This window comes from Sapajus apella, unplaced genomic scaffold (genome assembly GCF_009761245.1).
Source record: "Sapajus apella isolate SASKATOON/1434 unplaced genomic scaffold, GSC_monkey_1.0 scaffold1, whole genome shotgun sequence".
NCBI lineage: Eukaryota > Metazoa > Chordata > Mammalia > Primates > Cebidae > Sapajus > Sapajus apella.
In genome coordinates this window covers 68,561,137-68,585,516 of record NW_022436941.1, presented here as the reverse complement: position 1 = coordinate 68,585,516, position 24,380 = coordinate 68,561,137, and the positions used below count along the sequence as shown (strand labels likewise).

Sequence of the window (24,380 nt, the reverse complement as noted above, 5' to 3'; positions counted from 1 at the left end):
GGAGCGCTTGAGCCCAGGAGTTCAAGACTAGCGTCGGCAACATAATGAACCCTGTCTCTAATAAATATACAAAAAAAGAAAAAAAATTAGCCGGGTGTGGTGGTGCGTGCCTGTGGTCCCAGCTACTTAGAAGGCTGAGACGGAAGGATCGCTTGAGCCCTGTAGGTGGAGGCTGCAGTCAGCCAAGATTGCCCTACTGCACCACTCCAGTCTAGGCGACAGAGCGAGACCCTGTCTCAAAATAAAAAAACAAAAAAGTACACAAGGGCGTACAATACATGATCTTTCTACCACGACGTGTTTCCCAGAAACTCAATTCCTCTCCTAGGAAGTAAGCATTATCAGTTTCTTCACACCAGCATTTCTAATCTGTCTACTCAATTTAGAATTTCTAAGCCCTTCGGGACCTCTAAAAACAAAATCGGCCAGCGATTTTAATAGTTCCAGTAAAGGTTTGAGCTGAAAAGTCGACTTTCTTCTTTTCAACTACTCCTAAGGAGTCCTAGAGAATAAAGAGCACAGGTCTCTGCATCTCAATTTCTGATCCGCAGATAACCCAGTCTCGGTAGCTTGGTAGTTACCATGGCTCCCAGTGCTATGCGTCTGACGTCATTCCGCGGCGCTGGCTGATGGCGCGATCAGTTCCGGCGCCCTGTAAGGGCGGGGGAGCTGGGAGGAGAGAGAAATTTGGCCGTCAGTGTGTGGCAGGGTCATGAAAAAGCGGCGGCGGCGGGAGAGAGGAGGAGGTGGCGGCGGGGGAGTGAAACTGCGGTAGCTGCCCGCTGGGCTGGTGGTGGGGCTTTGTGGGGAGGGCGTAGTTCCTAACCCCCTTTCCGGGCAGCCGCCGGGGCTCGGGGTTGTGAGCGGCCGTCAGGCTGCCTCCCCGGGCCCCCTGGCTCCGCCATGTTCCGCAGGGCACGCCTTAGCGTGAAGCCGAATGTCAGGCCTGGTGTGGGCGCCAGGGGCTCCGCCGCGCCCAATCCCCAGCGTGGGCAGGAGTCTCCCAGGCCGCCGGAACCTGCCACGGACTCCTCTTCTAAGCCACCGGAGCCCAAAGATGTGTCCGCCGTCCATTTCGATGGAGCGGAGCCCCAAGAAAAGGCTCCTAGGATCAGGTAAGAGCTTGTAGAGGGAAGAATTTTCATTTGCCCTGCCTCTCCGGGCCTGTCATCTGGAAGCTGAGCAATGAATTTTATCACAGGAGTCAGCTCTCGATTGCAGTATGAAACGATTCCAAACTGCAGTTTGGTTATCTGACCTGCAGAGTGTGGCTTGCGTGGATTTTGTCACGGTCTGTAGATTCTCCAAAAGGAGAAATCATGTCTTCGAGTGGTGGAGGGGACAATCGGGATATGGCAGTCCGGAAGTGAAGAATATCCACACTATTCATTTGAGAATTTAGTCACCATAGTTTTCATCCTTCTGGAGTGCTTTGCAGGGAAGTGTTTTTGTTTTTCAGTTTATAAAATATTTATTTTTAAAAGGAGAAGATAAGTATTGTTTTGGCTCTGCTGACTTATGTCAGTGAGTAAGAGTTCTAGTTACTTGATTGAAGTGTGCCCCTTTAACTATGGTGACCATGTTTCCCGAATAGAGAAGCATGGCTTTAGCGTCATGTATCATATTTGGATTCAGGACTCTTTTAGTCTAAAGGTAGACTTTTCTCAGGCAGCATTTACTCATCTGCAAAATGAGAATAATATTGCCTACTTTGAGCGTTTTGGTGGAGATTGGAGATAACTCATGTAAACTATCTTACAGGGGATATGGCAGATTAGCTGCCCACAAAAGATTATTAGCTTTTTAAAAAGGTGATGGAGTAAATTTAAGACATGTTAGGCTAAGATGGCCTCTCTTTCTGTATATATGAAGAAATCAGTAAACAACCTTAAATGAGAGTGAGATGGTACAAATTCTGTTTATGCTGTGGTAGGAAGGTGAAAAATTTTTTTATTTTTGGCACATCTTCCTCTATTGGCCTGTACTGGGGCTGAGTGTAGTGTGTAATGTTGATACCTCGGTGATGCTTAGTAATTTCCAAGTTTCTTACATGAATCTGTTTTAAAAATTTTATACCAGAATGGAGACACCAATACTAGTTGCTGTTAAATTAATAAAGTTCTAAGAGATTTCATTAATTAGGTATGAGTGCATGATGGTAGATAATTTAATAAATTGCTTAAATATTATAGTTTAGAGACATTTATGGTCAAGTATATTTAATTTTTTTTAAGAGTTGACATTTACATTTGGGGAATATAATTTATTTTTTCGTCATGTGGTTTTTTTTAACCATTACTGACTCTGTGGAAGTGTTTTCTTTTTTGTTTTCCCATTTAAAAAAAAATTTTTTTTTCTTCAAGATGGAGTCTTACTCTGTTGCCCAGGCTTGAGTGCAGTGGTGCAATCTTGGCTTACTGCAACTTCCACCTTCTGGGTTTATGCAGTTCTCCTGCCTCAGCTTCCCAGTATCTGGGACTACAGGCATGCTCCATCATGCTGAGCTAATTTTTGTATTTTCAGTAGAGATGGGTTTCATCATGTTTGCCAGGCTGAACTCAGACTCCCAACCTCAAGTGATTTACCTGCCTCATCCCAGAGTGCTGGGATTACAGGCATGAGCCACTGTGCTCGGCCTTTTAAAATTTCTTTGTGGGTTTTTACTAGTTGTAAAAATCTATAGATATATATTCTGTCATTATGCATTCAACATAATTGGGTGAAATGCAAATAATGCATGTATCACATTGTCATAATAGCTAAGATAAAAATTTAAATAGAAGTCTTCCTGCAAAGGTTATTCTGTAAGTTAAGGCATTTTCTAATTTTTTACAAATAACTGTAAGATATGAAAAAAGCAGATTATTTTTAATTAGTGACTTATACCACCTCTTTTTTTGACTTAGTCACCTTTACAGACCATTCCTGAAATATTTATATCTGAGGTGTACCATACCTAATATACAATTTGGGGTGACTGAGTACTTTTTTTGACTGAAGAGTTTCTTTTGATGGCTGTGTAAGTAGAGTTGTACCTGACAAAAGATAAAATGATTTCTGCCTTAAAGGGAATTTGGTTTGACTATTGTAACTAAATGTTTTTCTTCAAATACTGCAATACAGGTATTTCAGAGGTTTGAAGTTTTGCATATTTGATTTGACTGACCTCAGGTTGATAAGTAAAATGCTGATAGTTTAGACCAGTGTAAGATGTCAGAGTGAATTATAAATTTTTAATTTTATATATAAATTAATTATAAATTATTACTTTAAAAACTCTGTTACTTAGTAATACAAATTAGGCTGATTAAGGTTTGTTCTGTAAGTTGGTTACTTTTTGTTTTGAGGGAGCTAAACCTGTAATTATGTGCTCTAATGTGCTTAGGGACTTTTATGTTTGAAAAAGATTAAGAGTCTGTTAGAATTTGCATATATTTAAAAGATTTACTAAACAAATATTTTTTTGTAACCTGTCACAATTAACATAAATCTCAAGTTACTGATTTTTTTAAATTATGAGATTACAGTTTTGGATTTTTAGCAGACTATGTTTTAAAACTAGCATGTATAACAGCAGATTCATGGTACCCTCTTTTTTCTTTTTAATTTCAACAGTACTGAAAAGACTGCTAGTGACAATGATGTTAAAGAATCCAGTAAATCTTCTTCTACTGTTTCACAGAGAAGAAAGCGAATATCAAGTACTTCTCCTCTGGTTAAGTCTAGCGTCAGTGTTTCTTCAGAATCCCATCCCTTATCTCCTGTTAATCAAGCAGCTCCACAGCCAATTGCCACTCCAACAAAAGAGAAACAGCCGTGCTCAGACAGATACCGAATATACAAAGCCCAGAAACTGAGGGAAATGTTAAAAGAAGAATTGAGAAAAGAGAAGGTAAGGGAGGAGAATCAGGATTTTGATGTTGCCTGCTGGATTTCTGTTTATGTTCGTAAGGAATCATTTGCCGGGTGCGGTGGCTCACGCCTGTAATCCCAGCACTTTGGGAGGCTGAGGTGGGTGGATCAGCTGAGGTCAGGAGTTCGAGACCAGCCTGACCAATATGGTGAAACCCCATCTTTTAAAAAAAAAAATAAATAAATAAAATAAAATAAAAATTAGAAAAAAAAAAAGGAATCATTTGAAAGAAAAACATCTGTGGCATTTTGAAGGGGGAACAAAACCACGTAACATGCCTTAGTCAGTACAAAATCCCCTCTTGTTAAGGGATGACTGATGTACCATGGACTTAAACTACATTGTCACTGAGTGTAATTTTTACATATTTTATTTATTTATGTTTTCACTGTTTTTGGTAGAGGCCTCAGATAAGTTTTATGTACATACACACAGATATACATACACAAACATTTATAAAATAAGCCTTCAACCAGACTTTTCATAGAAAGATGTCCAAGTAACAAGTGATGTATTTTTGAATTAAGACAAGTATAGGCTGGGCATGTTGGCTCACACCTGTAATCCCAGCACTTTGGGAGGCCGAGGCAGGCGGATCACTTGAGGTAAGGAGTTCAAGACCAGCCTGGCCAACATGGCAAAACCCAATCTCTACTAAAAATACAAAAATTAGCTGGGCATGGTGGTGCACACTTGTAATCCTAACTACTGGGGAGTTTGAGTCATGAGAATTGCTTGAACCTGGGAGGCAGAGGTTGCAGTGAGTCGAAATTGTGCCTCTGTACTCCAGCCTGGGTAATAGAGTGAAACTGTCTCTGGGGGGGAAAAAAAAAGAAAAGACAAATATAGTTGAGCAAAATGAATTAATAATGTTTTCTAAATTGACAAATATGGAAAATTACAAGTGGGAAAAATTTGTGGTATGCATATAGTAGAGTCCATGTTCTTTTCAGTCTTGAGGATTGATTTTTTTTCTAGAAGGGCAGGTAACAGTAGTAGAGCATGCCAGCCCTAGAGTTAAATACTTAAGGATTGACTCTCAGCTTCATTTCTTTTCTTCTTTTTTGAGACAGTGAAACTCTGTCACCCAGGCTGGAGTGCAATGGTGTGATCTCAGCCCACTGCAACCTCTGCCTCCTGGGTTCAAGTGATTCTCCCTGCCTCGGCCTCCTGAGTAGCTGGGATTACAGGCGCCGACCACCATGTCTGGCTAATTTTTGTATTTTTAGTAGGGACAGCATTTTGCCTTATTGGCCAGGCTGGTCTTGAACTCCTGACCTCTTCTACCTGCTTTGGCCTCCCAAAGTGCTGGGATTACAGGCGTGAGTCACCGTGCCTGCTGTAGCTTCATTTCTTTACTAGCTATGTGACCTTGCGTAATTTAATTTTAAAAAGGTTCTATGTTTTATAGAAAATGCTTATTTAATTTATTTTGGGGGATTAAGGATTAAACATTTGCTTCAAGAATTTTATAAAACATGGAATTTCAATTCACTACAGGGTTGAAAAAGAAAACTGTGTAAGCACAAATTCTCAGTGAGGTATTAAGATGTTTAGTTAGAAGGCGTCAGTAAGCATTTTATACATTGAGCTTTATTAGTTTTATTCGTTTATTATTTATATATTTAGTTTTGAGACAAGGTCTCACTACGTTGCCCAGGCTGGTAACTCCTGAGCTCAAGTGATCCTCCTGCTTTGGCCTCTCTAAGTGCTGGAATTATAGGCATGAGCCACCATGCCTGGTTGCACTGAGCTTTTGTCTAGTCTTAGTCACTTTAATTGTTAAAAAGTAAATACTGGCTGGGTACGTGGTTCACCCTGTAATTGCAGTGCTTAAGGAGGCTGAGGTAGGAGGATCACTTGAGCCCAGGAATTTGAGACCAGCCTGGGCAACATAGGAGACTCCATCTCTACCCAAAAACACAAAAACAAAAGACCCCCCCACATTTCCTGAGCAGGATGTCTCTTAAAAAAAAAAAAAAGAAAAAGAAAAAAAAAACCCCACAAAATTAGCCAGTTGTTGTGGCAAGAATCTGTAGTTACTTGGGAGGCTGAGGTGGCAGGACCACTTGAGCTCAGGAGTTCCAGGCTGCAGTGAGCTATGACTGCACCACTGCACTCTTGCCTGGACAAGACGCCCTCTCAAAAATACATATATAAAACCTCAAAACTATTAAGGGTAATGTGCTACAACTTTTTAATATTCCATCTGCAAAATTACATAATTGGGGTAAGAATAATATTAAAGCACTTATGGTGAATGCAACAGTGGACTGTATATTTGCATATAGTACATCTGAAATTCTTTAGTATTTATAAAAGTGGATCTGTGTGTTTTTATATATACAGAAACAATGGAAAAACAAATATGCTGTAAATGAAAGCCAGAGGCCACTGGATCGTTCAAAAATGACTATGAGAGACTTCATATATTATCTACCAGATAATAATCCAATGACGTAAGTAAAATTTATTTCTGCTTTACTATCTCCTTTTTCTGTTTGGAGGTGGAGTCTCGCTCTGTCACCCAGACTGTATTCCATTACAGTGGCACAGTCTCGGGTCACTGCAATCCCTGCCTCCCAGGTTCAAGCGATTCTCCCGCCTCAGCTTCCCAAGTAGCTGGGATTACAGGTGCCATCCAGCATGCCTGGCTAATTTTTGTATTTTTAGTAGAGATGGGGGTTTCACCATGTTGGCTAGTCAGGTTTCAACTCCTGACCTTAGGTGATCCACCCACTTTGGCCTTCCAAAGTGCTGAGATTACAGGCGTGAGCCATTGTGCCTGGCCTTTTACTTTCTTTGGGTATATAGTGATATAAATACCATTTTTAGAGTACAGTTTTTTGTTTTCCAAAAGCACGTTGACAAAATTTAGAACATATATGATGTCCTTTTAAATAGAATTTTATAACAAAATTTGCAGGATTTCAAGTGACTACTTTCTAGAAATGGTAAATTATGCCCTTTATTTCTGGGATTAAAAATAAATTTCCTGGCTGGGCACAGTGGCTCATACCTGTAATCCCAGCACTTTAGGAGACCAAGGCAGGTGGGCTGCTTGAGTCCAGGAACTTGAGACTAGCTGGGGCAACATGGTGAATCCCTGTCTCTACAAAAAATACAAAAATTGGCCAGGCATGGTGGCATGTGACTTTGGTTCCAGCTGTTTGGGAGACTAAGGCAGGAAGACTGCCTGAGCCCTGGCGGTTGAGGCTGCAGTAAACCATGTTCATGCCACTGTACTCTAGTTTGGGTGACAGTGAGATCTTGTCTCAAAAAAAAAAGTTTCCTTTCTTATGCTTCATTACATTAATTACTAAGGTGTAGTAAAACCAACTAAGCAACTTTTTTGTAATCAAGATTGCAATTTTTGCCAGGCGAGATAACTCATACCTGTAATCGCAGCGTTTTGGGAGGCCAAGAGGAGAGGATTGCTTGAGCCCAGGAATTTGAGACTAGCCTGGGCAATGTAGTGAGACCCCATCTCTACAAAAAAATACAAAAATTAGCTGGGCGTTGTGGTGCACAGGAGGCTGAGGTGGGAGGATCACTTGAGCCTGGGAATTCAAGGTGGCAGTGAGCCAAGATTGCACCACAGCACTCCAGCCTGGGAGACAGCGAGACTCTGTCTCATTTAAAAAAAAAAGTTTGAACGGATTGCAATTTCTGTTTCTAACATCTATAACCTGGTGTAAAGGAGTGATTTAAGTTTTATGCCCTGCCTTCTAATAAACATTAGTAGTTTGATTAATAAATCATCCAAGAACAAAGCTTCTCTACTAAAAATACAAAAATTAGCTGGGCGTGGTGGCTGACACCTATAATCCCAGCTACTTAGGAGGCTGAGGCAGGAGAATCGTTTGAACCTGGGAGGCGGAGGTTGCAGTGAGCCAAGATCGAGCCACTGCACTCCAGCCTGGCGAAAGAACGAGACTCTGTCTCAAAAAAAAAAAAAAAAAAAAAAAAGCCTGGGAGGTAGAAGGTTTATAATCTCGTTGTATTGTTGATGGTTTAGCAGGTAGGGGTGGGCATTAGGTCCAGTTCTTCACCATAGCCTTTTTTCAGATTCACTAGGTCTTTGGCCCTGTTGAAGAAAGGGCCAGAAGCCTAGGTTTTGAGTTAACATCTGGGAGTTGGAGACAAGACACCTAGGTTGCTTCATGCTTCGGGACTGGGAGCCTCCTATTCTCTGCTGGGTGTGGTGGCTCATGTCTGTAATCCCAGCATTTGGGGAGGCTAAGGTGGGACAATTGCATGATCCCAGGAGTTTGAGACCAGTCTGAGCGATATGGTGAGATCTCATCTCTGCAGAAAATTAAAAGACAGGAATTAGCCTGGTGTAGTAGCACATACCTATAGTCCAACCTACTTGGGAGGCTGATTTGGGTGGTTTGCTTGACCCCAAGAAGTAGAGGTTGCAGTGAGCTGAGATCACACCACTGCACGTCAGCCTGGGTGACACAGCAAGACACTGTTGTTGTATTTTAAAAAAAAATATTCCCTACTTAGGACCTAACAAATTAGCTGTACTTGATGACAAGCTTTTGACTGAAAAATTCATTGTTGGATTGCACTGTCATTAACAAAATGCTGTGGTATATCATTAAAAAATAGAAGTTAGAGGCCAGGTATGGTGGCTCACGCCTGTAATCTCAGTACTTTGAGAGGCCGAGGTGGGTGGATCATGAGGTCAGCAGTTCAAGACCACCCTGACCAAGATGGTGAAACCCTGTCTCTAATAAAAATATAAAAATTAGTCAGGCACAATAGCAGGTGCCTGTAATCGCAGCTACTGGGGAGGCTGAGGCAGGAGAATTGCTTGAACCCGGGGGACAGAGGTTGCAGTGAGCTGAGATCACGCCATTGCACTCCAGCCTGGGTGACAGAGTGAGACTGCATCTCAAAAAAAAAACCATTAAAATAATTTTCTTCTTGCCTACAGATAGAATCAAAAGGATATAAATTAATAATTTATTAAAGATATTGTTATTTATGTTCAATAGCTCTTCACTGGAACCAGAAAAGAAAACCGAAAAGCCATTGACTTCAGTCCAGAAAAAAGAGTAAGTATTTTATTTTATTTTTGAATATATTCTATTGCTACATTAAAAAAAAATGGAATCAAATGGTGTTTCCTGTTATGGTTGGATTACATTTGATTGGGGTCGGGCACAGTGGTTCACACCTGTAATCTCAGCACTTTGGGAAGCCAAGATAGGAGGATTGCCTGAAGTCAGGAGTTAAGACCAGCCTGGGCATCATAGTGACATTTTGTCTCTACAAAAAATGTTAAGATTAGCTGCACATGGTGGCATGTACTTATAATGCCCTGCCTTTTAATAAAAACAGTAGTAGTTATTCAGGAGGCTGAGGTGGGAGGATCGCTTCAGCCCACATATTCAAGGCTGTAGTGAACTATGATCATGCTGGTGCATTCCAGCCTGGGTGACAGAGCAAGAGCTTGTCTCTTAAAAAAAATTACATTTGGGATGGGCGCAGTGGCTCACACCTGTAATCCAAGCACTTTGGGAGGCTGAAGCGGGTGGATCACGAGGTCAGGAGTTCAAGACCAATCTGACCAACGTGGAGAAACCCCGTCTCTACTAAAAATATAACATTAGCCAGGTGTGGTGGCAAATGCTTGTAATCTCAGCTACTGGGAAGGCTGAGGCAAGAGAATCGCTTGAACCCAGGCGGCAGAGGTTGCAGTGAGCCAAGATTGTGCCATTGCTCTCTAGCCTGGACAACAAGAGCAAAACTCCGTTTCAAAAAACAAAAACAAAAAAAATTACATTTGGTTGGACTTCTGTTTTTGTAATTTTAAAAATTCAATTTAATTTTTGAGACAGGGTGTTGCTATGTCACGCAGGCTGGAGTGCAGTGGTGTGAACACAGCTTGCTGCAGCCCTGACCTCCTGGGCTCAAGTGATCCTCCTGCCTCAGCCTCCTGAGTAGCTGGTAGTACAGGTGTGTGCCACCACGCTTGGCTAAACTTTTTAATTTTTGAAGAGTTTTTTTCCATAAAGTTTTACTATGTTGCCCAGGCTGGTGGTCTTGAACTTAAGCTCAAGTAATCCTCCTGCCTCAGCCTCCAAATGTGCTAGGATTACAGGCGTGAGCTGCTGCATCTGTCTGTTTTCCTTAAGGCTCAAATAAGTATGAAAATACCTTGAAGGATTGTACTGAAATGTTGTCAAATAATGTAGAAACTAATGCTATATAACTATAATCATTATTATTATTTTACAGATAGGGTCTTGGACAGTCTCCCAGGCTGGGGTGCAGGGCTGTGATTAAAATATTAGCCTCAAAAGATACTCCTGCCTCAGCCTCTGAGAAGCTGGGACTGCAGGCATATATCACCGTGTTGGGCTAATTTTTAAATTTTTTTGTAGAGGTAGGGTCTTGCTATGTTGCCCAGGCTGATCTCAATTCCTGGCCTCAAGTGAACTTCCTGCCTTGGCCTCCAAAAGTGCTAGGATTACAGGCATGAACCACCATGCCCTGCCTGTTTCTCTTTATTTTATTTTATTTTATTTTTTTTTTTTTTTGAGGCGGAGTTTCGCTCTTGTTACCCAGGCTGGAGTGCAATGGCGCGATCTCGGCTCACCGCAACCTCCGCCTCCTGGGTTCAGGCAATTCTCCTGCCTCAGCCTCCTGAGTAGCTGGGATTACAGGCACGTGCCACCATGCCCAGCTAATTTTTTTTTGTAGTTTTAGTAGAGACGGGGTTTCACCATGTTGACCAGGATGGTTTCGATCTCTTGACCTCGTGATCCACCCGCCTCGGCCTCCCAAGGTGCTGGGATTACAGGTGTGAGCCACCGCGCCCGGCCCTCTCTTTATTTTAAAAGAGATTAATGACTTTTTACTAAGTGCCTCCAGATAAAACTTGAGAAAATCCTATAGTTGTGTCCTTAACAACTCATACTGTTTTCATTTAGATTATAGGGAAAGTTGGAAATAGCTAGAATGTTGAGTTTGTAATCATTTATTTAAATTTTATACTATTCAAGAAATAACTTCTCCTGCCTATATGAATTAACTTATCTTTATATTTGGTAGGCAAGAAGGTAAGAGAACTCCTAATGCTGAAGATAATGAAATGGAAGAAGAGACAGATGATGGAGCATTACTGGTTCCTCGAGTAAAAGTGGCGGAAGATGGTTCTATTATTTTGGATGAAGAAAGGTATTTTAAAAAGAGAATGTGAGATTGTGCTTTCATGAGAACAAACATGCTTTGTCCAGTGAGAGAGATCCTCTTTCTATATTGGCCTTTGTCACTTAGACCTTGTTGTTTATATTTGCATAATGAATATTACAAATAGAAAAATGTGTGAGATTAATTTATAAATTTTAGTAATTTTTTTCTCTCCCCTCCCACCCAATTTTAGTAATTTTTATAACTCTATTTTATATGAGAAGATGACCTATCATCTATTAACCTAACACCGTTGTTTTGTCATCTTTGCTGGTCATTGAGTCAAGCTATTGAACTAATCTTATGCTATCTTCCACTGAGGATAAATTTCTAAGATTGGTACAGTCTTGAAGTCAGTATTCAAGTTCTCATATTGTTAAGAGCATATCCTGATGTGTGGTAATAACTCATGAATATGCAATAAAATGTGGGTTTAACATATTTTGTGATTTTTGTTACGGTGATGTTTAATTCATTTTCTGGTTTAATTTCTCAGTTATAACATTAAATTTCTCACATTGTGCATTGTGGAATTTGGAATTTGTTGTCTTTTTTAAGGTTTTTTTTTTTTGGAGTCTCGCTCTGTCTCCAGGCTGAAGTGCAGTGGCATGACCTGGGCTCACTGCAACCTCCGCCCCCGGGGTTCAAGTGATTCCGCTGCCTCAGCCTTACTACTAACTGGGATTACAGGTGCACAACACCACGCCCGGCTCATTTTTGTATTTTTAGTAGAGACAAGATTTTATCATGTTGGCCAGGATAGTCTCGATCTCCTGATCTCGTGATCTGCCTGCCTCGGGCTCCCAACGTGCTGGGCTTACAGGTGTGAGCCATCGTGCCCGGCTAGGGTATTTTTTTTTTTTTAAAGATGATAAATTAGTAAGTAAATAAATAGAGTGTTGGAAGGCCTTTTGAGAGTTTAGTTAGTGAAAAATAATTTTACATTTACGTTCTATAATTAAGCATTAATACTGCTAATAATAGTTGTTTTTGTGGGCTGTTTTCCATTAGTTTGTGATGATGATTTTACTGGTCATTAAATAGCTAAAAGCATATTTAACTGCTTTGTCTGCAGGAATGTAAGACATAAAGTGCTTCTGTTTTTCAAAATTTCCATTGAGTCCAGCACAGTAATACATACTGAATATGAAAGACGTGTGGAAGTCAATAATACTTTTTTGTAATAGGTAGCCCAAAGATATTTTTTAAATATTATGTTGCTGTTATGGATTTTGAAAATGAGTTGGCATTTCTTTCTGCCCTCTTGGAATCACGTTTAAAAGTAAAACTTAGTAGGTGCTTGGAAAATACCTGTATTTCACATAAATATTGTGCTTTTGATATGATTGCCATGCTAAACTTCAAAGTATAATTATTTAAATCTCATTTACTATTTGTTTCCTTACTCGTTTTTAGTATAGATCTATTTAAAAATGTGTTTATTTCAGTTTAACTGTAGAAGTTTTAAGAACAAAAGGCCCTTGTGTTGTTGAAGAAAATGACCCCATATTTGAGCGTGGTTCTACAACTACATACTCCAGCTTTAGGAAAAACTATTACTCTAAACCATGGTCAAATAAAGGTAACTAATTTTCATTTAAAAGTGTGTAAATTATTTATTTGAAATGAAGTGACTGTTTTTGAATTAAATCAGGTATCCCCTAAGTAAACAAAATGCAAACTACCATTTTATTCCAGCTAATTTTATTAACACTTATATCTTTTTTTTTTTTAATTTTTAAAAAATTTAAAAAATAATACAATAAAAAATTTAATTTCTTTTTTTCTAAGACAGGGTTTCACCATGTTGGCCAGGCTAGTCTCGAACTCCTGGCCTCAAGTGAACCACCTGCCTCAGCCTCCCAAAGTGCTGGGATTACAGGCATGAGTCACCACGCTCAGCCTAACACCTATATCTTATGCCCTCCATGGAACGGTATCTCTGACTTTGAGGTAGGAGGATCACTAGAGGCCAGGAGTTTGAGACAAGCCTGGGCAATAAAGCAAGACCTCATTTTTACAAAAAAAATTCAGAAAAATAAACCTAGAAAGTAGAGATAGGGTCTTGATTGCCAAGGCTGGAGTGCAGTAGAACGATCATAGCTTACTGCAACCTTGAACTCCTGGGCTCATGTGATCTTCATGTCTCAGCCTTCCAGAGTAGGTGGCACTATAGGTATGTGCCACCACACCCACTAATTTTTTGGAATTCTTTTTTCTTTTTTTTTTTGAGGTGGTGTTTTGCTCTTGTTGCCCAGGCTGGAGTGCAATGGCACGATATCTGCTCACTGCAACCTCCACCTCCGAGGTTCAAGCAATTCTCCTGCCTCAGCTTCTCGAGTAATTAAGATTACAGGCACCCACCACCATGCCCAGCTAATTTTTGTATTTTTAGTAGAGACGGGGTTTCACTTTGTTGGCCAGGCTGGTCTTAAATTCCTGACCTCAGGTAATCCACCCACCTTAGCCTCCCAAAGTGCTGGGATTACAGGCGTCAGCCACTGTGCCAGGCCTGTTTTTTGGATTTTTTTGTAGAAATGAGGTCTCAAAATGTTGCCCAGGCTGGTCTCCAACGCCTGGGCTCAAGTGATCTCATGCCTTCACCTCCCAAAGTGTTGGGATTACAGGCGTAAGCCACTGTGCATGGCCCTGAAATATATTTTTTTCTGTTCTTTTTTATTTTTATTTTTTAAGTTTCTTTTAGTCACTATTCTGCTGAAAGAAATCTTTTTAAAGAATTAACTTTATAGTCATTTTGGCTGGAATCTTTCTCTCTGTCAAATCCCTGTACAACAAATACCAATTAAGTAAAAATTAACAATAGACTATTCCTTTTTTTTTAACCCCATTTTGCAGATAACAATAGAGTATTTGTAATACTCCTAATGTTCTACCTCAAATAAAATTGTATAATAAAATCTTTAGATAAATAGTATGCTGTTAAAAATCTGTTGCATGCTGGTGCTTACTATTTTTATTTTAAAAACAGTAGTTTTGGGGAAAAATTCAAACAGCAGAGTATAAAGAAAGACTCTATACTTCCCTTCTTTGACTTTCCTGTTCCTATTCTTCTGAGGTGTAACTTCTGTTAATGGTTTCTTTTTTTGAGACGGAGTTTTGCCCTGTCACCCAGGGTGGAGTGCAGTGGCATGATCTCGGCTCATCGCAACTTCCGCCTCCCAGGTTCAAACTATTCTCCTTCTTCAGCCTCCTGGGTAGCTGGGATTACAGGCATGTGTCACCGCGCCCAGCCAATTTTTGTATTTTTGGTAGAGATGGGGTTTCACCATGTTGACCAGGATGGTCTCAAACTCCTGACCTCAAGTGATCTGCCTGCCTTGGCCTCCCAAAGTGTTGGGATTACAAGTGTGAGCCACTGTGCCTGGCCTCTTGTGTGGTTTTCTAGCTACCTTCTTTATATACTAAGCACATTTTAGTTGCTTACATAGTGTAACCTTATCCTGACTATGACTCACAGTTTTCTTCAGGGCACTTTGAATAAATCAGCAAGGCAGAATGAATGTCTTAAAAAAAGAATTACGCTGCTTTTATATGGTCTCTTTTCTTTCCCCTCTCCCTTTTTCGTTTTCCCTTTCCTCTTTTCCCGTTTCTCCCCTTTCCTTTCCGCCCCTGCCCCTGCCCCTGCCCCTGCCCCTGCCCCTGCCCTTTCCTCTTTCGTCTGTCTTTTTTGAGGTGGAGTCTAACTCTGTCGTCCAGGCTGGAGTGCAGTGGCGCCATCTCAGCTCACTGCAACCTCTGCCTCCCGGGTTCAAGCTATTCTCCTGCCTCAGCCTCCCTAGTAGCTGGGATTACAGGTGCACATCACCATGCCTGGCTCATTTTATTTTTAATTTTTAGTAGAGACGAGGTTTCGCCAAGTTGGCCTGACTGGTCTTGAGCTCTTGACCTCAAATGATTTGCACTCCCTTGGCTTCCCAAAGTGCTGGGATTATAGGTGTGAGCTGCCATGTCTGCATATGATTTCTTATACTGAAAAGTTTTTATTTAAAAGGTGTTTTTAGGTATTCCATGGTGATCTTTCCAGTCAAATTAACTACTGTCAAATTTTGTAAGATTTATTTTTTCTGAAATATTGAGAGGATTAATTTTCAGTCATTCTAAATCTTTTGTTTTCACAGAAACAGATATGTTTTTTTTAGCCATCAGCATGGTGGGAACTGACTTTTCTATGATCGGACAGCTTTTCCCTCACAGAGCAAGGATAGAAATTAAGGTAAAATAAACCCATCACATTTGTTCATTGGAAAGAGACCAAACCTTACAAATGTTAGTAGTATTACTTGTTTACCTTTGGTTTAAATCTTAGTTCTTCTATTTTTTTTAGTGGAGACAGTGTTCCACTTTTTAAAAAATTTTATTTTAACCATTTATCTTTGATTAAAAATAAAGGACTCGTTTAGTCTTCTATTGCTGTATAACACACTATTATTATTTTATTTATTTATTTGTTTATTATACTTTACGTTCTGGGATACACGTGCAGAACATGCAGGTTTGTTTCATAGGTATACAGGTGCCATGGTGGTTTGCTGCATCCATCACCCCATCATCTATGTTAGGTATTTCTCCTAATGCTATTCCTCCCCAATTCCCCCATCCCCTGCTATCACTCCCCGAGTCCCCGATCCCTGGACAGGCCCGGGTGTGTGATGTTCCCCTCCCTGTGTTCATGTATTCTCATTGTTCAACACCCACTTATGAGTGAGAGCATGTGGTATTTGGTTTTCTGTTTTTGTGTCAGTTTGCTAAGAATGGTAGTTTTCCAGCTTCATCCATGTCCCTGCAAAGGACACCACAGAATTTCACTTTGTTGCCCAAACTAGAGTACAGTGGCATGGTCTTGGCTCACTACAACCTCCATCTCCTGGGTTTAAGCAGTTGTCATGCCTCAGCCTCCCACATAGCTGGTATTACAGGCACCTGCCACCATACCTGTCTGATTTTTTTTTTTTTTTTTTTTGTATTTTAGTAGAGATGGGGTTTCATCATGTTGCCCAGGCTGGTCTTGAACTCATGAGCTCAGGCAATCTGCCCATCTTTGCCTCCCAAAGTGCTAGGATTACAAATGTGAGCCAGTTTTTTGGTTTTGTTTTGAACGGTTATGATTTTATTACATTTATCCCTCTTTATTGATTGATTTGGGAAGAAAATACTGTTCTGTTGGTATGAAAGGCAAAATTTAAAGTTTTTTCTTTTTGACATGGAGTCTCACTGTTGCCCAGTCTAGAGTGCAGTGGCGCAATCTCATCTCACTGCAACCTCTGTCTCCTCATTTCAAACGATTCTCCTGCCTCAGCCTCCTGAGTATCTGGGATATAGGTGCCTGTCCACCATGCCTGGCTAATTTTTGGATTTTTAGTAGAGATGTGGTTTACCATGTTGGCTAGCCTGGTCTCGAACTCCTGACCTCAAGTGATCACCTGCCTTGGCCTTCCAAAGTGCTGGGATTATAGGCGTGACCAACCATGCCTGGACCCAAGTATAAAATTTTAAGAATTATTATTTATTACTGATTAAGGTTATTAAATGCGTAACACTAATTACTTGCCAGCTATTGGTAGTCTTTTTCTTCTCTAGTTCATCCAGGGAACTCTTAAATTACATTTTTGGCAGAATAATTTTTTTTTTTTTTTTTTGAAAGTGAGTCTTGCTCCATCGCCCAAGCTGGAGTACAGTGGCACCATCTCAGCTCACTGCAACCTCTGCCTCCCAGTTTCAAGCAACACTCCTGCCTCAGCCTCCCATGTAGCTGGGATTACAGGCAGTTGCCATCATGCCTAGCTAACTTTTGCATTTTTGGTAGAGACAGGGTTTCACCTCGCTGGCCAGGCTGGTCTTGAACCCCTGACCTCAAGTGATCCGCCCAACTCGGCCTCCCAAAGTGCTGGGATTACAGGCTTGAGCCACCACGCCTGGCCTACAGAATAATTCTTAACTGTACTTTATTTTAATTTTTTTGAGACAGGGTCTCGCTCTGTTACGCAGTGTGGCGTGCATGGGCATGATCATGGCCTGCTGTAGCCTCTGTCTTGGCTCTCTGCAGCCTCTATCTCCGGGCTCAAACGATCCTCACACCTTAGCTTCCTAGGTAGCCTGGACTGCAGGCACATGCCTGGCTAATTAAAACAATTTTTTTTCGTAGAGACTAAGTCTCACTATGTTGCCCAGGCTGGTCTCGAACTTCTGGACTCAAGCGATCCTCTTGCCTCGCCCTCCCAAAATGTTGGGATTACAGGCATGAGCCACTGTGCTTGGTCCGTAAATGTACTTCATAAGCAAAATGGGAGCTTTTGTTTATGTAGTTTTTTGGATTTTGCTGTTCCTAATATTATTCTGAAACTCAATTTTGCTCCAGGCCATAAATAACATACTATGTAATGCACAGTTGTATACAATTTAGCAAAGCAGTAGTTTATCATCAGAGGTTGTATTCACCTAGAGGTTAGGAAAACCGATTGGTCACACCATTTAAAACAAGTCTATCTCATGTTATTTGCCAATGTGTAGTTTCAGTCTAATTTCTGACCATGAAATTATATAGCTATGTGTCTGTGAGATGAGATTTCTTGATTTTCAAAAGTAGCCAAAGGAGTTCCTCATAGCTTACCTTTGCCTGGCTGAAGCTGAAAACTTTGTGACTTTATAACCAGACCCATGTTGCCAGTGATTTTCACTCTGCCTTGAAAGAAGGCAAACTGAGGATTCACTTTACCAGTTTAGTCGCTGAAGCCAGTAAGTCCTAGTCAGTCTTTGTGGTTGTGTGGTCAGCTTTCTTTCTTTCTTTTTTTTTTGAGACAAAGTCTCGCTCTGTCGCCAGGCACCAGGCTGGAGTGCAGTGGCGTGATCTCGGCATGCTGCAACCTCTGCCTCCCGGGTTCAAGCAATTCTCCTGCCTCAGCCTCCTGAGTAGCTGGAACTACGGGCGTGTGCCACCACGCCCAGCTAATTTTTTGTATTTTTTAGTAGAGACGGGGTTTCACCATGTTGGCCTGGGTGGTCTCAATCTCTTGACCCTCGTGATCTGCCCACCTTGGCTTCCCAAAGTGCTGGGATTACAGGCGTGAGCCACCGCATCTGGCCAGCTTTCTTAGGAGTTAGAAAGCACTGATCCTTTGCTGTTCTTTACATCCACCACTAGGTGGCTTCTTTACCCCCTGGGCCATTCATTCTTCACCTCGAAGGCAAAAATACCACCCATTTTCTTCACAAACTGTCCCCTTTCCTCTTCAGGCTTTCTCTCAATCTTTGTAAACACAAGATTTGCCTTAAATCCATTCCCTGTAAAGCTGGTTGGAGTAGCCTCAATTTGATTAGTTTTTTGTTTGTTTTTGAGATGGAGTTTCACTCTTGTTGCCCAAGGTGGAGTGCAATGGCACAATCTTGGCTCACTGCAACCTCTGCCTCCCGGGTTCAAGCGATTCTCCTGCCTCAGCCTGCTGAGTAGCTGGGACTACAGGTGTGCACTACCATGTCCAGCTAATTTTTGTGTTTTTAATTGAGACGAGGCTTCTCTGTATTGGTCAGGCTGATCTTGAACTCCCGACCTCAGGTGATCTGCTTGCCTCGGTCTCCCAAAGTGCTGGCATTATAGGTGTGAGCCACCATGCCCAGCCTTTTCGATTTGATAAGTTCTAAAAGAACTGGCAGCTTTGAGAAAACACATCTTGTAAAGTATTAAAACCATAGCTTCTTCAAGGCCTAAATTATGCTGCAACCTTTGCAGCAGGAACTTACTTCTTTCCAGCTGCCTTTCTCAGCTGCTAGCAAAGTTCAGCACACTGAACCAGTTGTTCATTGGTTTATTTTAAAGGATATCATAAAGGTACAGATGAAGGGATTCATAGGGTAAGGTTTGGAAGGGTCTTGAGTGCTGGAAGTTCTGTCCTGGAGGAGTTGGGGTGCACTGCAACCTCCCAGACGTAGTTGCATTCACCAGCCACAAAGCTCCTGAAAATCTCTGCCTTTTATTTGTCAGTTCAGTAGCCCCAAAGAACATGGCCACCTTTGCCTCCCGCACCTCTTTGGTAGCTTGAGGATTACAGGTGCGTGCCACCACACCTAGCTAAATTTTTGCAATTTTTTTTTTTAAAGTAGAGGTAGAGTTTTGCTGTTGGCCAGGCTGGTCTCAAACTCCTTATCTCAAATGATCTGCCTACCTCAGCCTTCCAAAGTTCTGGGATTACAGGCCTGAGCCACCAAGCCCAACCTCTTTTTCCTTTCCTTTCCTTTTTTTTTTTTTTTTTTTTGAGGCAGAGTCTTTGTTGCCCACAGTGGAGTGCAGTGGTGCGACCATAGCTCACTGCAGCCATGACCTCCTGGGCTCAAGCAATCTTCCTGCCTCAGCCTCCTGGACCACAGGTGTATGCTACCATGTTTGACTAAATTTTTTATTTTTTGTACAGAATAGATCTTGCTATGTTGCCCAGGCTTGTCTCAAATTCCTGGGCTCAAGCGATCGTCCTGCTTCAGCTTCAGCTTCTCAAAGTGCTGGGATTATAGGCATCAGCCATTGCGCTTAGCCCTATAGATCTTTAAATTGCACCTTGTAGTGAACTTATTTTGTGATAGTTTAATGAGGCAGCTGTTCCAGGTGCATTGGTGTTTACTACTAAAGGAACACAACTAGTTACAGATTTCTTTTTTAATATTAATTTTTTTAATTTTAAACCAACCAGCTCATGTTCAGACAAATTTCGTCTTCACTCTCTACCACCCAGGCTGGAGTGCAGTGGCATGATTGTGGCTACCTGCAGCTTCTCTGAGCTTAAGTGACCCTTCCACCTCAGCATCCCAAGTGCCCAAGTACAGGCACGAGTCAGTATGCCCAGCTAAGTTTTGTATTTGTTGTAGAGATGGGGTTTTGCCATGTCATCCAGGCTGGTCTCAAACTCCTGGGCTCAAGCGAACTGCTGCCTCGGCCCCCCAGAGTACAGGGATTGCAGGCTAAGCCACCATACCTGGCTCAGGTAAATTTCTTTCATCCTGCTCTACTTCTGCTGCCTTACTTGACTAGCCTTGAAAAACAGACAAACAAAAACACTCTCTCTATATATATAGATATGTGTGAGTCTTTTGTCTTTTAAGGAAATTTAGTAGAAATAAAGCTAAGTTTTAACATTTATATATTTACCATTTTTGGTGTTTTCATTCCCTCCTGTAGGTCTGAATGACAGGCCTATTGTTGAAAAATTTTCTGAGCTTTCATTTATCTGAATGTTTTAATTTTAGCCTTTCAGCCTTGTTTTTGAAGGGTATATTTTGCTGGTTTTACATTTTTTTCTTTTTGGTCTTTTAAAGATTTCATTCTACTGTCTTCTGGTTTTCAGTGTTTCTGATGAAAAGTTGACAGTAATTATATCGTTCTTGCCTCAGTATATGATTAATTGTATTTCTCTGGCTATTTTCAGGATTTCTCTCTTTTTTTTCTTCAAATTTTAGTATTTAGCTGTATGACGATGGTATATATGCCTAGCTTTAGTTTTCTTTGAGTTTGCTGAGCTTCTTGCATCTTTCATTATATTTGGGAAATTTTAAATTATTTCTTTTAATATTTTGTATGCTTAATTCTTTCATTCCAGAACTCCACCAACATAGTTTACCCCATGTGACATCGTACTACAGGTTACCAAAGCTCTGACCACCTTTTTCCAATCTTTTTTTCTCCATTTTAGTTTTGATAGTTTGTATTTTCATAGCATCAAGTTCACGGACCTGTCTTTTATCTTCAATCTCCTGTTAAGCCCATTTAGTAAATATTTTATTTCTGAAATTATATTTTTTATTTCTGTAATTTCCACCTGGTTATTTTTTATAGTTTCCATTCCTTGGCTGAGATTTCCCCATCTGTTCACTCTATACTTTCCTCTGAATCCTCAAATATTTGTATAGTGGATAGATCCTTTAACTTTTTTGTCTGTTCATTCTAGTATCTCGATAATATTGGGATCTGTTTCTTCTTTTTTTTTCTGAGTCTGCTTGCTAGGGAATGAGATCTGTTTCTTCTGACTTTTTTTTTTCTTTTCCTGACTATGTATCACATTTTTCTATCTTCTCATGTCATGTGGGTTTTAAAAATTAATTAATTTTTTGGTCTCTGTCGTGTATTTGTTTGTTTTTGTTTGAGGTGGAGTCTCTCTCTGCCATCCAGGCTGGATACAGTGGCCTGATCTCGGCTCACTGCAACCTCTGCCTCCCAGGTTCAAGCAATTCTTCTGCCTCAGCTTCCGGAGTAACTGAGACTACAGGTGCATATCACCATGCCCTACTGATTGTTATAATTTTGGTAGGGATGGGGTTTCATCCTGTTGGCCAGGCTAGTCTTGAACTCCTGACCTCAACTGATACACCCACCTTGGCCTCCCAAAGTGCTGGGATTACAGACGTGAGCCACCACACCTGGCCTTTCTTTTTTTTTTTTTTTTTTTTTTTTTTTTGTGGGGGGGGTGGGACGGAGTTTCGCTCGTTACCCAGGCTGAAGTGCAATGGCGCGATCTCGGCTCATTGCAACCTCCGCCTCCTGGGTTCAGGCAATTCTCCTGCCTCAGCCTCCTGAGTAGCTGGGATTACAGGCACGCGCCACCATGCCCAGCTAATTTTTTGTAGTTTTAGTGGAGATGGAGTTTCACCGTGTTGACCAGGATGGTCTCAATCTCTTGACCTCGTGATCCACCCGCCTCGGCCTCCCAAAGTGCTGGAATTACAGGCTTGAGCCACCGCGCTCGGCTTTTTTTTTTTTTAATTAGTTGGACTCTCGCACCATCAGCCAGGCTGGAGTATAGTAGCATGATCTTGGCTCATTGCAAGCTCTGCCTCCTGGGTTCAAGTGATTCTTCTGCCTCAGCCTCCCAAGTAGCTGGGATTACAGGTGCATGCCACCATGCCTGGCCAATTTTTGTATTTTTAGTAGAGACATGGTTTCACCATGTTGGCTAGACTGGTCTCTAATTCCCAACCTCAAGTGATCTAATCCACCTTAGCGCCTCCCAAAGGGCTGGGATTATAAAATGTGAACCACCATGCCTGGCCAGCCATGAGTTTTTGAATTTTCGTACCAGACATTGAGAACAATGTGTTGTATAGTGTCTGGATTATGTTTTGTTTTTTTTTATCTTTAAAGAGCATTGGGCCAGGTGTGGTGGTTCACACCTCTAATCCCAGTAATTTGGGAGTCTGAGCTGGAACAATTGCTTGAGCCCAAAATTTCGAAACCAGCCTGAGGAACATGGCAAGATCCCATCTCTACAAAAAAAAAAAAAAAAAAAAAGAAGCCAGGCATGGTGGCACACACCTGTGGTCCCAGCTATTCAGGAGGCTAAGGCGAGAGGATTGCTTGAGACTGGGAGGTCAAGGCTGCAGTAAGCTATGATCACACCATTGCATTCCAGTCTGGAAGACAGCCAGACTGTTTCAATAAACGAAACAAAATAAAAAAGAATGTTGATTTTTGTTCTGGAAAGCAGTTAATTTACTGCCAACCTCTTTTTTCCTATTGAGGCTTGGCTTAAAGCTTTGTTGAGGCAGATCTCGACTGGTCTTTAATCTAGGATATTCTTTCTCCAATGGGATTTCTCATCTGATTTGCAGAAAATAATTTGAGTCAGTATTTTATTTTATTATTTTCTTCTTTCTTTTTCCAGAACAGTCTCATGGTAGGCATGAGTTACTATTTTCTAAGTTCTCTAAGAATGGTTATACTAATACCATTCTATTCATAGATAAATGAGAGAAAGTAATGCATTGCATACAGTGGCTGCTTTAATGCATTAGTACTTAATTCTCATGCTACAGCCCTGTAGAGAAAGGCTACTCTAGGGTATTACCTTTATCTCTAATGGTGACCTTTCTGGCGTCTGAGGTGAATGTATTTGGGTATTAATGAGGTCTTTTCATTAGGATGCACCTGAACTCTATTGTCTGATGGTGTTTTGTGACTTTTAGCCTCTTCCTTCTGTTCTCATCCCTTTAGCAGCTGTTCTCTTCTAGGCCTTCTATTCTGGACATATGCAACCCATACGTAGGCCAGAGAACCATGGGGTACTTCCACCAGGCTTGTAAGGTGCCCCTCTCCACAGTTCCATTTTAGAACTGTGCTCCCAAAGATTCCCTACTTCTGCAGCTTAGTTGGATTGCTGTACCATCCTTGGCCTTCACCTCCCTTTCCTTGGTTAGGAATTTGAGCCCAGGCAGCCAGCCAAGGTAAACACTGGTACATCTTGTCTGTTTTTTTTCCTCTTCATGATTGTAGTCTTGCTCTGTTGTCCTTTGCTTGAAAATAATTGATGCATATATTTTGTCAGTGTTAAGTTATTTGTGGTGGAGTTGGGTACGTAGGATATGTCCATAATGAGTTACTTTGTCAAGGCCTGAAGTGGAATTATGGGATTTATTTTGTGATCATGGAATTTGGCCTGCACTGGTTCTTCCTACAAAATCATTGACTAATTTCAATACATTCTTCAAGAAAATTTTAAATTGTTCTGAATTATATCACCAATTAAGTAAAATATGAAGTAGCACTGTTTTAGAATTGAATGCCTGAAGCCTATTGGTATTTCTTTTAGGACATTTAGTGTTTATAGCCAATCACTTTTTGTGGAGGTAACTTTGTTAACTTTGAGGAAATGTTTAAATCATAGTATGATCTTTTAAGGCAAAAATAAGATTATCCTTGAAAACTTCTGTATTGGTAATAAGTTTTATGAAGAAAAATGAAGAAAAGAATGGGAAAGAAGGGTAACCTGTATATTAAAAGATGTTAAAGTCATACCAGGTTTTAAAAATATGGGGAAGGCTAAACTATAGCACCTAAGAATACACACTTGGGTCATAAGCAATAAGGAAATATAAGAAAGTGATTGCTTTAAAGATCATATTAGTGGTTAAGCTCTTCTTCTTCTTTTTTTTTTTTTTTTAAGACACAGTCTTGGCCAGGCGCGGTGGCTCAAGCCTGTAATCCCAGCACTTTGGGAGGCCGAGGTGGGTGGATCACAAGGTCAAGAGATCGAGACCATCCTGGTCAACACGGTGAAACCCCGTCTCTACTAAAAACTACAAAAAATTAGCTGGGCATGGTGGCGCGTGTCTGTAGTCCCAGCTACTCAGGAGGCTGAGGCAGGAGAATTGCCTGAACCCAGGAGGCGGAGGTTGCGGTGAGCCGAGATCGCGCCATTGCACTCCAGCCTGGGTAACAAGAGCAAAACTCCGTCTCAAAAAAAAAAAAAAAAAAAAAAAGACACAGTCT

General features: G+C 41.1%; 1 protein-coding gene across 4 annotated transcripts in view; it reads left to right on the top strand.

Moving 5' to 3' along the window:
* The first annotated feature begins 903 nt into the window (after nt 1–903).
* The window catches only part of BDP1 (B double prime 1, subunit of RNA polymerase III transcription initiation factor IIIB), a 113,805-nt gene continuing 90,328 nt past the window's right edge, over nt 904–24,380 (top strand). For all 4 annotated transcript variants that reach the window (XR_004269236.1, XR_004269238.1, XM_032278831.1 and 1 more), the window contains exons 1-7: nt 904–1,115; nt 3,616–3,892; nt 6,263–6,372; nt 8,920–8,979; nt 10,982–11,107; nt 12,568–12,701; nt 15,259–15,353. Coding sequence is in view for 2 of the 4 variants with exons in the window: in XM_032278831.1 (XP_032134722.1) it covers nt 904–1,115; nt 3,616–3,892; nt 6,263–6,372; nt 8,920–8,979; nt 10,982–11,107; nt 12,568–12,701; nt 15,259–15,353 (1,014 nt within the window). In the remaining 2 variants the exon portion in view is untranslated. The remainder of the gene's footprint in view (nt 1,116–3,615; nt 3,893–6,262; nt 6,373–8,919; nt 8,980–10,981; nt 11,108–12,567; nt 12,702–15,258; nt 15,354–24,380) is intronic.